At 28.3% G+C, this 18,478-nt stretch overlaps 1 protein-coding gene across 3 annotated transcripts in view; it reads right to left on the bottom strand.

The window, feature by feature from the left end:
* LOC130450918 (neurofibromin) overlaps positions 1 to 18,478 on the bottom strand; it is a 52,421-nt gene that overhangs the window by 18,142 nt on the left and 15,801 nt on the right. The window contains exons 18-23 of one of the 3 annotated variants that reach the window (XM_056789640.1): positions 16,185 to 17,090; positions 12,219 to 12,477; positions 10,099 to 10,355; positions 7,407 to 7,583; positions 4,058 to 4,144; positions 558 to 760 (exon numbers count right to left, since the gene is read on the bottom strand). In XM_056789640.1, coding sequence (XP_056645618.1) covers positions 558 to 760; positions 4,058 to 4,144; positions 7,407 to 7,583; positions 10,099 to 10,355; positions 12,219 to 12,477; positions 16,185 to 17,090 — 1,889 coding nt within the window. Of the gene's footprint in view, positions 1 to 557; positions 761 to 4,057; positions 4,145 to 7,406; positions 7,584 to 10,098; positions 10,356 to 12,218; positions 12,478 to 16,012; positions 17,091 to 18,478 lie in introns of those variants that run through there. The other 2 variants (XM_056789638.1, XM_056789639.1) reach the window with 2 other exon arrangements.

Raw genomic sequence — 18,478 nt, 5'->3', positions numbered from 1 at the left:
AATAAATTACTCAAATCATAGAAAGATAGTGAACTTGGTATTTTACTTATACACTAAAACCATTCAGTTATAAATATAAAACAAACACACTTAAATGTGCTTGTATTTTGCAATTTAATTAATTGTTTATCGTGATTGTTTATAGTGATAGTTTCCTTTAGTAAATCAGTGAATGTACTATAATGAGAGATACCATTTTTGTGCTTCCCAATTGGCGTCGCCTATGAGTGCATCCTGAAGTATAGATGTGAATTTATAATAACGCGCGTGAAACCAGTTATAATATATTTCCCTCTAATACAGTAAAAGTTATCAGAGAAAATATTTGGATCGCTGCAGTTCCGTTTTATTTGAAAAAAAAACATATCCTTTAAAATTTTTATACCTTTGTAAAATGCATTTCAACCCTGATGTCTATTTATTAGAACTTTCACACAGTGACATTTCATTACGGAAACCCCACTCTATACCAACATTTAGTGGCAACTTCAAACATGGTAGAACTCATTATTACGTCTATGCAATTGACAAATATACTGTATATGAAAAATACTTACATTACGGGAAACACTTTTGGAAAAACAACTGCGCCTTCTGAAAGATATTGATACAATGTTCGTGTTTCTGCTTCGTCAGTGCTATACTTAACAAGTGTAGCTAAAGTTGTTAAAACCAAAGCTTGGGTGGAAAAATCGGTCAGTACTTCTGGGTCTAGTAGAACGTTATTTTCATTGCTAACTGAAACTCTGGTACTTCGATTCTAAAATATATAAATTATTTATAACTGGAACACAAAATAATAAAATACTGACCCAAAAAACTTAATTTTATTAAACTATCAAATTAACCTATTTATAAAAAATTATGTTTGGTACTACATACAGGTAATGTAAGTACTTGTCAATCATTAATAAAAAATCCAAAATTCTGTTCTGAATTATCCAAAGAAATAATCAATGCATATCTAATTACCGTGTTATTATAATTATTAATTTTTTTCGTAGATGACTTGATCAGAATATCATACATTCCACAGATGTGAATTTGACGTTAAGTAAAATCATCTGGTTAGTTTAAATCAATAATTAATACAAATTTCCTCTAAATATCTAACCTATTGGAATATTTACAGTTAAATTGAATAACACAGTGTTAATAATTGGTAACAAAATTGTGAAAGGCCCGGGGAAAATATTTTTATTAGATTGTATCCAGTTTAAAAGTCTTCCACAATTTTTAGGAATTAAACATATATATTTTCTATAGAACTAGAGGCTGTGAGGTGGCATATTGAATGATTTACTAGTCGCAGCTTAACATCAAATTAAAGGAAAATGGGAAATAATTGAATATAAGTAGAGCTGCTCATACTTTACGCATTCAAATGCTTCAAATAGCTATCAAATGTATAATCTATTTTAATATCTGTCAATAATTTATTATGAATATATGATTGAAGAAAGTTGCATACATTAATTTCAGTTGACCAATATTGAATGTTTTTACTATTATGGTATATTCTTCAATAATTTAACATTTTCCTAGTCTGTAAACAAAATTGTAATGTTTCATGTATTGAAACTAACGCCATAGGAAATGATGGTTCAACAAAAATTTCATTAATTTCAGTTATCCTCATATTATTAGCTATATAACTGCAATTATCGTCATAATTGAGCTTGAATTAAAACCTCTATAATCACTTGTAACTCTGAACTTAGTTCCAAAATTGTAATTTTTGAAATATGTGATAATTTTATTGGCGTCTAAAATGATGGGATTCAAAATTTAGTTTTGTATTGAACAATCCATACATTAAAAAAATATGAATATATGAAAATAGAATCATTAAATGCTTGACCAAAAAATTCGTTTTTAAAAGAACACTGCGATAAAAACCATGTGCTACTTTAACAATGATTCTGAGTTATTTATTAAATCTACTTATAATTGTTGTTGTCCTCTACTAAGCTATAATGAATATTGGTAGCCTCGATAAAAATTTGTGAATTTATGATTGAAAGTTTGGAAACATCTTTATGTACTCAATACAGTTATTACGTTCTATTTAGTATTATATGAATATTTCATTAACAAGTATGGAAGTAACGAATTTTTGTACACTAAAGCTTTATTACAGTCTCGGCCATTAAGGCTTACATTTAATTGAAATCAATTCTCTTTAAATTGATTAATTTCACATAAAAAATTACTTACAGTTCTAAAACAAAACAATAATTCTGCCATAAAAATGATCAATGTAGTTTAACATAATAAGTTATAAATAGAAATTTCATTACTCCCCTAAACTAATATGTCTTCGATGAATATTGTATTTTTCCAAGTAAATAAAATTTTAAATTTACGATTTTTTGGGCCTATCTATTGTTATAAATAGCAAAAGAAAAATGAAGTGTGATTAGTAGCATAAATAACTGGACATTACCGACAAATATTTAGCTGCTGCTAAGCGAAGGAAGTTGATTTCTCATAACATTAACATAACATAACATGAAATTGAAACAAAAAATAGTATAATTGAATTGAAAATTAAACAAATTTGTCTATAAATGGACTTCTTAATATTTTTATACATAAATATTTAATGAAATGACCATTTCTAATATTTGAAGTGTGTGTTATATATGATTCCTTCTTCATGGTTCTAGAAGTCAATTAGGATATTTTAACGTTGAACAGATGGATAGTAATATAATGAAAGTAATGTTTTGACGTTCAGTTTCTAAATACTTTTTATGTAGGATCACTTCATTACAAAATCACATTCATTTTACTTTGGATTTAAATGTTGGTGTCAAAAAAGGCAAACTGAGTAATTCAAGGCAACATGCAAGTTAATAATTACTTACAGAAAAAGAAGTATTTTTAGGAAACTTCATACCTTCAGAAATGCTGTCTATATATATATATATATATATATATATATATATATATATATATATATATACTGAGTTATAACTTGTGACGATAGTAATATTCATTTAAAATATTAATTTCTTATATATATATATATATATATATATATATATATATATATATATATATATATATATATATATATATATATAAGGAATCAATGAAAGCGTTATAGTTTCTTCTTCCGAAAAATCAAATTTACTATCAATTATGGTAAAATTGATCAATTAGTTTATTTCAATCTACCTGGTATAATATCGTTTTATTGAAATTTCAAGGTAAATAAATTGATTCTAATACTATGTTTTCAAGATATCTACAAATATGTTTTTATCTATTCTACAAATATTTTAATTATCATATATTATATTCTTTTGAAAATGTTCCCAAGGAAGGAGCGAAACATTAAGTTATACATATAAAAATGTGATATTTCATAGAAGTTTGATTATTTCCTCCAAACAACCTACGATCCCAAGAAATTAAAGAGAAAAAAAATAAATTTATACTCAAATGGTTGAAGAAACCTATATATATATATATATATATATATATATATATATATATATATATATATATATATATATATATATATATATATATATATATATATATATATATATATATATATATATATATATATATCACCTTTATTACCAAGTTATCAAAGACTTCCTATCCTTTTTTTTATTTCTTGTCATTTTGGATTGTTAAGGTTTTAGAATTTGAATGATATTATTGTGGTATTCACATTAATGTCAGATCTCTCATTTTCCTAAAAAAAAAATATTTAATGCATTTGTAAATACAATAGGATTGCTATGATGGAACTGTTTCAGCAGAAATATTCTATTGTTGAAGTCATAGCCATCTTAATGTACTCTGTTGACCTCGGAGAAAATATTGTGAATATAGCTATAACTATAATATCTAGTTACAAAGAACTTACCATGAAAAATTTACAGCATTTTATTATATTTCCATTAAAACTAAAGAGCTGACAACAATGTAAACACCACCATAATATGGCCTCACAAACCAAAATTTCTAACAATATTCGAGATAATTGAGACGTTCCATATATAAATTTTTTTATATTTTTGAGAAAAAGCGAAATTACCTTATTACTTTCATCATCAAGAGGTTTTGGTTCTTTTGGAGTTGGCATGGAAAAAGAACGTTGTGTTTTGAAGAGAGCTCGTGCAGTCTGAATATGAAGGCCGCCCCCAAGAAGGCAAAACAGGCAAATAAGCAACAAAAATTAGTAAGCATGATGCTCGTACAAGTACTTAGTTACTGGGCACTTGTACATTCAAATCAACTGCTAAATATGATTTTTTTTACGAATGTCAAAGTGTATTTTTATGATAAACGAATAATCTACTGAAATTTAAAATTTATAAGGTGGCTTGCAGCTTTATAATACTATATATTAACTAGAGAAGAAAACTTTCAATATAAATGAAACAGAAACAAATAGATAGAATGTAAAATTTTACTTGTAGAAGTTAAAAGAGTAATATTAATGTTTTGACTACATTCAGTATTCTACAGCAAATTCTATATATTTGTTTATAAATTTGAAAATATACATTCCAGAGGACATAAAGATTAGAAAGAAGTATGCACGATCAAAGACAACTAAAAGAATTCAAATACACTTTGTCTAAGAGAAAGAGTAGAGCCTAGCAAAAGGTATAGATTTGAGCAAAAGAGACGGATTCGATATCTGAAGTATAAATGAATAGAGAAAGTATAAAAAATGTATAAATTCTGCCAAATAAATTTGAAATGATTTACATTGATCGTAAAGGATCCGTCAAAAGAATGGTCGAAGGAAATTGAAATAATTAATGCTATTCTATTGATTGTGGTTCATTTACCATTTTTATTGGATTAATGAACTATGATTTATGAACTAATATTATAATTGTACTTGTGATTATTATTAAAACAAAGTTCAATAAATAATAGGTAGTGTGATTCTAGAAATTAATACAAACTGAATCGATCAAACTTTGAATGAAGTAAAGAAATTAAACTATTCATACAATCGGTACATGAAAATATGGGTGTCCTAGTATTATCGAATTTAGTATGCAGCAGATTATAGTCCTCGTATTCGTTGCCTATATTTCACAGATTATAAAACAAACATTGGAATGTAATGGTTATAAGTTTTAAATACTTTGAACTCGCCATCATCGTTAGGGATGACATTTCTTGCAGTAGAAGTGAATCTTGAGCTTTCAGAATTCGATGTTATGTGGTTTAAACCCGCTACAGGCAGTTCTCAAACCTTGCTGATAAAATCAATTACCTCCAATCAAACCACCCATCACAAATATTGTTATCCTTGGAATGATGTTTGCTCCAGTGTGCACAAACAAAATTTTGAAAGTAACCTTAGCAGTTATGGTACCCTATATTCATTACTCCTTTAAAAGCTTTGTAAAAAACTATCCATGGTTTGATAGAAGCTACACTAGAGCAGTCAACAACAAAAATGCTACTTATAGTAAATAGCACTCAAATCCTAGTGTCGAAAATCGTATAAACTTTGTTGTCACGAGAAATACTGTTAGCAAACCATAGATGCTTGCATGGAATGATATAATGAGAGTGGAAAACAAAATTCTGAATTGCCAAATGGATCAAGGTCTTTCTGGTCTGTAACAAAAGCGATCAACCAAGGCTTTTGTAAGTCAAAAATTCCACCGTTGACTGGAGAAAATGGGTCAATCACAGTAACGCACAAGAGAAGGTGGACTTATTGGGTAGCATGTTTATTACAAATTCAACTCTTTATTCGTGCGAAAAACTATCACCCAGCCTGCCTGGAGTTGGTTCATCGATGCCAGAAATAGAATTTCGACACCCAGATGTTGCAAAACTTATCTAAGACTTGGAAATCAATAAAGCCACTGGCCCTGAAGGAATACCACGAATCGTATTGACTCAATGCGCAGCAGAGCTATCAATCCACTAGGAAAGCCCATATCAATAAAGAAAAGAAAAAAAATAGTCCCTAACAACTACTGTCCGATATAGAAATATGCAGAATCCAGAGCAATCGCACTGGACATATCAACTGCTTTTCACAGGGTTTGGCATACCAAATAAAGACCCTACGGTTTGTCGTCCTCACTTCGACTGACTTAGTAGCTGTTTTTACAAAAGAAGGCTGGTACTACAGCTCAAGATTTAGTCTAGTCTGGACATAAAATATCACAATCACCTCAAATTTTCTTAATGGATATTGAGGTTGGGACCAATATGTTTTGGCACAGTCATGTTGCCGAATTATCTAAGGCAGCTTTACAAAAACTTGAAGCCCTCTTTAAGACCAAAAATCTATATACTCTGCAACAGCTCTCCTCTACAAACATACCCTAATGATGCTCGAATCAATATAGAAGAGAGCAATTCGATTTACAGGCGATAGAAAGTTGATCAAAAACTTGGACAGCCTGAACTGACTCTGTTTTACCGATACTACCAGGGTAGATACTCTTCTGAGCTGTCTAGCTTAGTCCCACCTAAACAGGGTTTACCCTTTTGTGCTTGCTTTTGACATAAAAAAAAGTTTCGAATACTATTATTATTCATTATTATATGTACAAAATTTATATTGATCTATAGATAGTAACTGCTTCATAATTTAGGAAAAAATCAGATTAATTCCATAGATCATCCTCTGACGAACCGGCTGAGAAAATATTGTTGAAGTACATTTCTTATACATTGAAATTCTTTTATAAATCAAGCTTTCAAACTATTAGGTAGAGTATATATTCACAACAGTGTTATGTTTCCAAGATATTGCTGCGGAATTATTCAGAAATATATTACTTTCATACATTAGGAAATGATAACATTATCATCAGTTTCTCAACATCGAAAAGAAAATTCGGTGTACATAATAAATAACGTGTTTATTTTTATACTGCTAACTGATAAAGTAATAATATTTTCATGGTTTATGAATATTTTTATATAATATATTTAAAATTAATTTATTAATTTTATTAATGTTACATTATTATGTATTGGCTTATTCTACCCATTAAAAATATAATGTAAAATCTTTAACCACTAGAAAATACAATAGTCGATTTCAAAATATTAAATAGTTTTCAATATTTTACTATTATTATAAGAATAGGAATTAATAACTATTTATTGTGGTTTGTTTTGGAATTTTTTGAAGAAGATGTTGATAATGTGATAATGATCAATATATATATATATATATATATATATATATATATATATATATATATATATATATATATAATATCTCAACCTTTTTTTTTAAGTATAGTTCCATTCTAGAAGTAACCTTTTAGAATACAATATAATAAACACTGTGGTGAAAATAGGATATTCATAATCTACTGATACTCAAAGCGAAAACACGAGATGAATAATATCAATCAGCTGTATGAAGAAAGTCGACTCTGTCTTACTTTTGCGGGGCTTTGATTTGACACGTTCGGTGGGGGATTCTGTTGAACGGGCACAGATCTAGATCTCTGGGTTCTATATAGAGGCCGGGTTAAGCCACCATTCGGCTGAACGCACGGGCTCTGGGTTAAATCTAAACTTCGCCAGCCCTTATTAGCTGTCGAATTTGTGATTTCTACCTGTGTTAGGTATTTTATTAAGTTTCATGATTATTTTGTATGAAACAAAGCAATAATGAATTTCAATTGGAATTTTGGGCATTTCTGCAATGTTAAGGATTCCATATAGGAAGAAAACTATCAATTTTGGGTGTTGCATTGAACCCAAAGATTAAATAAATTAATCAAATACAAACATATTTATATACTATGAATTCTATGATTAGCTGAAAAACTTGCATACCACAGCACAGCTATACTGAATCGGGATATATCTTCATTCTCTAGATAATCAACTTCTAATTCTTTTGGAAGATGTACCTTTCACAATTAGAAAACGTATGTGGTCCATACAAGTTTGCATTCCTCCATATTTTGGAGTTAACTTTAGATTCCAGTGCGTGGGAATATTAAAAAGAACTTCATTAAACAACCTATATTTTAATATGTTAATTATAATCTTCGTATATTTCCTGAAAGTGTTGGGCAAATTTTATATATCCCACAGATGCTTATATTATGTCTAGAGGTGCACATTTTGAGCATCTTGTACCATTTTTTTGTTTCATGTTCATCAAAATATTTTTGATTCTATTAAAAAATAAAAAGACTGAACTCTCAAATTCCATATTTTTACGGGATGCAATGATTTCGATTTAAAAAAAAAGATCTAATAATAGAAAGCAACTTTATTTTTTATTTTTTTTTTTTTTCATTTGGTTGTAATTTGCAGAAATGTTCAAAATATGAGAAAATGCATAACCCATTTGCCACGTTTCACCAAGTTTAAAATCTAGCGTGTCAATGATGCTCATTGTAGTTTTCTTTTTTTAATTTAAATGGTTGAGAAAAGTAGCGAAATATCCGTGTTTAAATTAGTACACTCGTACAAAATGGAAATAATTTGTGGTTAATATGTGTTAACAAATTCAATGGCATATTTTGAAAAGCTAAGCTATTTTAGTCTTATAGATTTCTCAAAAGAAACTCGGAAAAAAATTAAAAAGCTCATTTTAATGTCATGAATAATGTTCTACCAAAATATGAGTCAGTTTGATTCAAATGTAATCCCAATTATGTTAATTCATATAAATATTATTATACCAAATGATTTTAGTTTAAGTACATGTTGTTTAGCAGTTTTATTCAAAATATCTCAATATTTTGCTACCTTTTATATTAATGAAAATATTATTGAAAAAAAAATATATGTTCAATACTTCATATTAAATTATAACGATAGTGAAATTTGTTTTAATGAACATCAATTAATGTTACAATTACTATTTCTCACAAAACATAACAGAAACATCAAGAAAAATAAAATCCCTGTATACAGAAAAACTAACTTTGCACATTTTTAACACATACAGTGACTTATATTCAAAAACATGTATTTGTATCAATTTCCACTTTGACACAATACTTAAGTTGGAACCATATGGAAAGCTTTTTTACTATTGGTTATAATAAAAGAATCATTTCTGATACATAGTTCAAAATGCCACCATCATATATAAATATTTTTTCAATATACGAGGTTTCGGAAAATTTTAGCCTAATTGCCTAGTTGCCTAATCTAATATAATACTAATCTTTTTCACAAAAGAGAAAAATGTGAAATTTTTTTGAATTAAAAATTATATATATATATATATATATATATATATATATATATATATATATATATATATATATAATTACATCCAATTAGTTAAAACCAGTTTGTGATTCTGTGATTCTCTACTGCATATTTATATTGATTTTGAATTTATAATAACTTGATAACATTCTTCTGTATTTTTTAAAGTTAAAATTAATATTTTATCAAACCTCGTATAAAATGCGTAAAATAATTGGAATCTGTTATTTTTTATAAATCAAATGATAAAAAAGTTTTACATACGATTCCAGCTTAGATAAAAACTCTGTAGAATGAATTGAAATTGACAAATTGCTAAATCTTTATTGAAAACACAAATTTGATACTGTTTACTATGTTTACTTTTGTTTTTATCTAATACTACTAATAATCCTAATTTTTGTATAAATTAAACATTATTCCTTACATTGTCACAATTAGTAATTAAGATTAATATTTATACAACACGTAAACTTTTGGATAAGTAGACGATTCTACTGGCACCGCTAGCATAAAGTCATTAATTAGTTTGGTCAGAAGGCTAAACAATTTTTCCTACAAATATTTTTAAAATATTTATTTATAAATTATAGGGATATATTTTTAACTCCATTTCATTCATTCGAACGACTGTATATATAAGAAATGTGTAAAGGTTCTTTTCTGTCTAACATCAAGTGATTAGTCTCATATACAAAAAAAAATCACAAACGAATAGATTAATAATAAATATTTCTGACTCAGATGACGTGTTATTGTATGAAAATCTAATACTACAAGAAAAAATGACAACAAAACAAAATTACCAATACTGTAACAATTAAAAATATAATTCAGCACCAAGTCTAACTACTTAAATTTCAACTTGAAATAAATGAAGATTTTAATTCTTACCTGGTGTTGTCCCTGAATAACAGAGGGCTGTTTATGTCTAGCTTGAGCCAAAGCCGACTGATCTAGTAAATCCCACGATTTCTGACGCCGATTTACATTACCAGAAGTACCTCCCGAATTTGATCCATGCTGGGTACTAGGATTTTGAACACTATCTATTATGAAGTTATCTTGAGATATAGAATCGGTCACGGTACGAGATAGTGAGTGTTTGATGTGACATCTACTCTTAACTTCTTCCGAAAATCCGACCAGAGCTAAAAATATAAACAGTGTCATGTACAATTCTAAATGTTATATATTAAAAACATTTTGTGCACTAAGCACCATACCATTTTTCATTTAATTTCCAAAATGGCAAAGATAGATTAAATCTGCTGTATACTTAAGTATACATGCAAATTATCATCGGCTCGGCAATTAGAAAATCATACATTCTAGGGAGTTTATATATTATACAAGCTAATTTCGAACTAGCCATTTATTTTCAACATCTTCATATTTAGTTACTCTTTAATTATGTTACTCACTACACATCAGAGTAAAAGAGATCCTTATCACATGGTTATGACCTGATTACTCCGTTAAGCTTCAGAACATCAATGCACGAGATCGGGATTACTTTCCACATATTCAGATCTTGCTGGGTAAACCCGATCGTAGTTTTCGAAAACGCCTAATTTTCGAGTCTCAGAAACCGCTGATCTTGAGGAATATAACAAGATAGTACTTATCTTTTCCCTCAATATCTAAATTCAAATTACTCCTTTCCATCCAAACTCCATTATATTATAGTATATATTATAAATGCCACCACGTATTTTCCAAAGGACCTCTAACAACTAGGCAATGAAAAACTTGCTCCTAACATTTGTCGAATTCGATTAAGAGCTTAGTTGTAAGCAGTTCTCCAACCCTTATTTACAAAATTAGTTGTTTCTTAGTATTACTATTCAATTGACCATCTCCTTTTTATATTATAACAGCCATTAACTTAATTTAACCGAACGATTTATATTAGAAGACAAATTTGCAATCAATCAATGATGCAGAAAAAAACTTTTCTTCAGCTCAAGGTGTGTAAAAATTACTATTTAATTATGGGCGATTGATATTTTTAACTATGTTTTCACTGATTATATCCAGTAGAGAAGAAGCAAAGATATGTTATTGCTTGGAAAAACATATAAAATTAAAGTTGTCACTTTTAAAAATGTTTTTCTTCTAATATGACATTGCTATTTTCAATTACTACTATCAATTGTCTCATATATTTTTATACATGAAACATTATACATGTGACTTGTCTAAGTTTAATTATTTGATTAATCTAATTATTTTTGAAGATTTGATAATTGTGACCAGTGCCCAATTAAACGATTAGTCCAGTATTCTTTAGAATGGGGTGAATGAATTGAAAATATAGGAAATTGATGAACTAATTCGTAAGAAAAAATGTAGAAAGGGCCTACTACACAAGAAAATTATTATGACACACATTACCAAGATCTCGTGTATTAATGAAATAACTAATATAATAATATTGATAACTTCTCATCTGACTGTAAGTTATGAGTAACGTTAACCTAGTTATTAGAAATATTATTTTATTTATCATTTAAAATCAAATTTCATATAAACAGCAGTACAAATTTAAACAGCGAATTATTTTGGATATCACATCAGTGCGTATATTTTTTATTGCCTTGCTGCACTAGTTTTTGATTAGTTCTGTAGATATATAAAATGCATCCTAGTTACGTTAAAATAAAAATGTTCCTTAATCGTCAAACCCTCATGATTCACATGTACATACCAAGTATAAAATATTTATTTATACATATGCTTCCATTATACCATAAACCGACATCCAAAAAGCATTAAATAAACTTATTTTCAATAAGAGTTTAATTTGCAAATAATATAAAACTTTTTGAGAGGCACTGTCATATTCAGTAAATAATGGTGAAACAATAGTCCTGCAATGCAAAACTAATATTATTTTTGTATTTTCTTGAGCAACCACGTTAAATGATTCCTAAGTATCCTTGTCGACTTTTTTGTATTAAATTTAATATGTCAAGAGTCCAATTGAATACATAGTAACTTCAATTACTTACCTGTAAGGTAAGCTACGCTATCAGGTGTAACTTCAAATTTATCTCTTTTGTGTGGCTTTGAAACAATTGTTAATAGCATAGTTAATATCCGAACAGTTCTTGAAACCGTAGTTGGTGTGGGATGTCTATATCCCTTGAGCAAATGACCTACCAGAGCAAAATGGAAGTTTGCTTTAAAACTTAAGCCCATTGCATGATCCAACTGTTTAAAATGCCATTCAAGAGGCTCTCTTGTTTGCAGCATAACATTTTCCAATGACTAAAATAAAACATCACCGTATACAATTTATAAAGTAAACGATAACGCCAATACTTGTGAAGGTATCAGTGTTATTTTGAATTTCAAGTTTACAATCTCGCGGGCATCCTTCCATTAATTTCTCAACTGTGCAGATAAATTAAGCATTGAGTAAATACAAGGTTGTCCAGAAATTCTATAGCTTCAAAAATAGGAGCACTGCTTTATGTACACGTTTCAAAACCTTAAAAGATCTTTACGAGGATGTATTGATATCTACTTATCCTAGACCAGTTCCATGCATAAACAAAATATTGTGTTACCATAGCAACGAATAATAACTTATTAGTGTCAGTGTCAAGTTTGACATCAAGAAAGTAACGCAATAAATTAAAAGAAAAAAGATGTCTACCGAAATTGTGAAAATCGAAAAATTGGAATATCGAGCCATCATCAAGTACCTGTATTTAAAAGGGTTAAGAGGTAAGCATATTTACGAAGATATGCTTAATACCCTTGGTGATCAATGTCCTTCGTATGCGACCGTGAAAAATTGGACTGCAAGCTTCAAAAGAGGAAAATTTTCCATTGAAGATGATAACCGATCGGAAAGGCCAGTTTCTGTGTCAGTCCCCGAAAATATCAATGCAGTTCATGACATGATTTTATCAGACCGTCGAATTGGGCTAAAACGAATATCTGAATCACTGAATATTTCATACGAACGCGTTCATCATATAGTTCACGTCAATTTGGACATGAGAAAAATTGCTGCAAAATGGATCCCCAAATGTTTGAATGTTGACTAAAAGCGTGCAAGGATAGAAGCATCGCGTTTGATCTGTGCTCAATTTGAAAACGATGTAGACTTCTTAAAACGAATTATCATTATGGATGAGACTTGTCTACATTTCTACAATCCAGAAATAAAGCAACAATCGATGGAATGGCGACACGATTGATTGTTTGGATAAGGGTAGAATAATAACTGGAAATTACTATTCGACATTACTGACCACTCTACGGGAAAAAATTGAACAGAAAAAATGCGGGAAGATATTCAAAGGTGTTTGGTTTTTGCAGGACAGCGCCCCTGCACAGAAATTTCATATTGCAATGCAAAAAATTCGTGATTTAGGGTTTGAATTACTGGAACAACCCCCTTATTCCCCAGATTTGGCTCTGTTCGACTACCATCTCTTCTCTCAACTGAAAAAAATGTTTAAAAAGTAAATTTTCTTCCAACGAGGAGGTAATAAAAGCTGGAGGTCTGGTTTACAGAGCAAGAAGAAACATTTTTTCTGAAAGGTCTAGAGACGTTGCGAACCTAGACTGTAATAAATGTATCCAATTAAGAGGAGAATATGTTAAGTAATTAAATATTTTGACATTGAAATTTTGTTTGGTTCTATAGTAGGCTAAAAATTTTTCAATACATCCTCGTAGAATTATTACAAGTACACCTTTTTGCATTTGAAAATTTTTGTCAATATTTAATAATTATATTGCGTGCGATAGACGGTAATATGGAATAAATAGTCCTAATGTCTAGAATTACTCCCAATGTAATTATAATCGTTAGACATAATTTCTGAATTCATCACTTAAACTCATTATACCTTTCTTATTTTTTATTTTTAGAAAAAAGCCTAAAAGTGTACGTAAAGAGGTACACTTATTTTTGGACAAAGGATTTAATCTAAAATTTAATAAACATAATTCTGGACCTTCTTGTATAATGAAGGTGATATAAGGTGTATAATTATATACACAACAGTGATAGTTGATCAAATTTACTATTAACACATATGAACCTTAGGTTTACCTCAAAAAATTACTTTTGCTTAGATATTTGATTATTTTGATTGAGGTACCACTTCTATTTAGCTAACTTAAAAATCATTTGAAATACCTGCTATATAATTTTACTTTGCTTAGTAAATAGCACTATTAAAAAAATGAGTGAATTATATATATATATATGTATATATATATATATATATATATATATATATATATATATATATATATATATATATATAAGGTAAGATAATTCACTCATTTTTTTAATAGTGATATATATATATATATATATATATATATATATATATATATATATATATATTATAGGTTAGATAAGGATAAGTTTTAGATAGAATTCGTTTTTTGGAAACAAGATATATTGATTTTGATGATTTTGAAAAAAATAAATTCTATGAAATTTCAACTTCACTTATAACGACCTAACCTATAAAATTTAATGTCATTTATATTCTAGCCAATGAATATTCAACTACATTCTTAACGACCTAACCTATTCAAATTTAATGTTATCCATAAATTTACCAATCAATATTAAACATTCACTAAAACTTATCCTTATCTAACCTATAAAAATTTAACGTCATTCAAAATCTAACCAATCAAAAATTAATGAAAATACCTATAGTAACCAGAATCAATATTTCAATTAATCAATACTTCTATCAACGTCAATTTGAATATTGAGTTTTGAATTCTATAATTTTAAAATTTTTTACAAGCTTTGATAATATCAAAAATCACCGCCAATCTTAATTAATTATTGTAAAATTGTAAAATATTATTCTTGTTATACATTTATACATATTACTTATATTGTATTTGACCATAATTTCGATGAATACATAAGTATTCGAAAACTCTTTAAATATATCCACTTTTGTGTTTCCTTGCCACGTTCCCAATAAAAAACTATTCTTCTCTGCGCAGCTGTTACTTTTGGCAATCATTAGTTCAATTTTCTTTTCTTCTTGGCATTTTTCTAGTGATACACCCAAATACATGAAATTTTCTACTTCCTTGAATTCTATTAGCTTTCCATTATGTTTATGTATTTTGCTTTTAGTCTTCCACATTTATTCCTTATTTCCATAAACTTGGTGAATGTAAAAATTGTATAATCCAGTTTCAAGAACTTGACACTTTCGAAACAATGAAAATCTAAGTTATATACACTATTTGCCTAATTTAGAATGATAATAACCCTATTTATTTATTTTATTACAGGGAAAAAAATTTTTTCAGTGAATGGGCATTAAATCCATTAAGAACTGGATAATGAGCTTATGGAAATACAAAAATTTAGTTTGCAATCAAGCAGAATGTAAGATTTTTAAACTATTCAACTTAATTTATGAATAACTAATAAAGCATCAAATTACAATGATTGACTTTTTTGTTTCCAATATTTTGATTAGGGCATATCAAAATAAATTACAAATAATCTACTGCTGTAGACCGTTAATAGACATTGTAAAGTTAGTTAATAACATTAGAATCTAGATTCACTTGTTTTGCAGTTTATTTTTTAGTTTTCAATATTTTGTTTGGGGCCAATCAATATGAATTATAAATAATTTCTATTGAAGACCGTTTATAGACATTGTAGTTTGTTAATGAAATTACAATCTAGATTCACTTGTTTTGCAGTTTATTTTAGAAAGGGGTTAGATAACAGATGACTGAGATACATTCTGGTATACACTTTTTTAATTTGTAATAAAACATGTAAAACTATACTTTTATCAGAGGAGTGTAATTTGTTAAAAACGTAATATAAGATAAATTGTACATTTCAGAACTTGAAATATTAGCTCAAAAAGCAAAAGTAATATAATTAATCATTTTTTTAAAATAATTTACATAAAATAATGCCAAAGTGATGAGAATATTATGAAAAAGGATACCTGTTCTTCAAACATTCCTTGGGAATCAAGAGTATGTAAATTTTGTTCCAGTAATGCCAATCCAGAAGCGTATAAAGAAGATTCATCTAGTTGTAAGACTGAAATAGCTACCCAAAAGAGAGCCTTATGTACTGGAGATTCAGGTCTTAATAAAGGTTGCAATCTTGTTAAACACATAACTATAGCTTCTATTAACACTATATCGTTAAAACTTTCAAGAGCTTTGACTAATATTTTAAGTAAATGTTTCATGTCTCTATCAGTTACACTTTTACTTATGCAACCAAAAACTATTAATGCTCGAGGTTGTAAAGCAGGATTAAAACAAAATGCAAAGGACTTAGCTAAAGATGTCCAACTGTTTAACCAATCACAATCAGGAATATCTCTCATACACGCTTCCATTATTTCTAATAAAGCATCTGTTATTACTTCTAAAGATGTTAAAGATAATCTTTCCCTATCCTGATTACCCGTAAAACTTATGTCGTTGCCATGCCATTTTTCATTTTTTTCATTAGAATGTTTGTAACTTGATCTAAAGGCTGTAACAGCTGCCGACTTCACTTTGCTTATTCCAAAAAGTAAATAAAACTTTGGTAGTGAAAACTCATCCAAAGACAACCTCAGTAATCTTCGAGTTTCTTCAGAAAAAGAAGGTTTTGTACAAGTGCAAAGTGAATGAATAATATTTATCACCAGACCATGAGTGGATGCTCTCATACTCAAAGATCCAGAACAAACCAGGAATGTAACAGTATGAAAAAGATAAGGTAAATGTCGAACCACATCTAAGCTATTATTAAATGACAACATAAGGAGATATCTCGCCAAGATGGCTATGTCATCCCACATCATGTGTTGTTCAAGCAGAGGAGTTGGAGACTGACACGTTTTATCCACTACCTAAAACAAAATAATTTAAAATATAAGGTTGCGATATTCGAATTTATACATATTAAAGAAAATTATTTCAATAGATTTTTTTGTTACCTAGTAGTTATCAGTTTTTCTTAAGGGGGTTCTTTTACAAAATTGTATTTTTTATAAAACAATTGAGGTTAAGAAATATATATATATACATTTTAAAAACCACTGTTCAAGTCAATATTCTTAACGAATCAGCAACTTCCATTTACATTAACAAATTTTCACAAAACTAAAGTTCAATTGACAGAACATTAAAGGTATATTTCAGTTTAAAAGGGTAGTATTTAATAGCTAGCCTTTGATGCTCTATAAGAAGTTGAAAATGCAAAACTCTCAATCAGCTTATAAAAAGGCAAATATAAATTGCTTTTTTTATAGTTATTGAAATATTTCAAATTTTTATTGGTGATGCTTTCCCTAAAAGTTTCAATGCAAATTAAGCTGCTCAAATTTTAGCCAGCAAACCGGTATTAGTTAAATCAAAATATGTAATTAAATATAATGAAATAGCTATCACATTTAATAGAAATTCACAAAGCCCCAAAAATCATCTACTACCTAATTAATGTTCAAACATTAATCTATAAACAGCTATACAATTTAGTCTTTGTATTGAATTAAATAAAATGGTTCAGAATTACGTACTTTATTTTCTAGAACTGTTATATTATTTCTGTTTTGAAAAAAAGTGTACATAAACAGTACATAACTCTGGAATGCCTTGCATAAATTAAAATTTTGTAATATTCATTTTCAACTATTTCATTATAAATATTAAAATTACATGATAATTTTGTTTTGTTATTTCAAAAATGACCTTACATCAAGTTGAATATCCCATTTTTAGGGAAATATTCCACAAATTTTTCAAATAATAATAGAAATAATTACTAATCAAAAAAATAGCAAAAATTTTCACTTAATTAACATTAACGAGAGCACTAAATACTTCTTATCTTGTATGAGGTTGTTCGTCAAGTGAGTTTCATTTCAAAATAAAAAGAGCTGACAGTTACAGAAGACACTTATTGCACAAAAACCTCTAATTCTTACACTATTTGTTGACATGATTTTCCACATTGGTCATAATGTGGCACAAATTCTGTTTACTCCTCTTAGTAGAATGTTGCCGTCTATGTATGCAGCTACGAGGTAATATGTTTTTCAGCTTGTAGTCTCTAGTGTACCTCTGGTTACCCAGACTTGACGTGTCGAAACAAATAAAAAAGTTATAGTCTATTTCAGAAAGGTATAGAGTAATAAAACGAGAAATTCCGTCAATTACGGCTCAATTTCGGTGTCGGCCATAGTTGTAGGTCTTGAAATAGTATTGTTTGTAATATTAGAATTTCAAGTAATTGCAT

This window comes from Diorhabda sublineata, chromosome X (genome assembly GCF_026230105.1).
Source record: "Diorhabda sublineata isolate icDioSubl1.1 chromosome X, icDioSubl1.1, whole genome shotgun sequence".
Taxonomy (NCBI): Eukaryota; Metazoa; Arthropoda; class Insecta; order Coleoptera; family Chrysomelidae; genus Diorhabda; species Diorhabda sublineata.
This window is presented reverse-complemented; position numbering and strand designations above follow the sequence as displayed.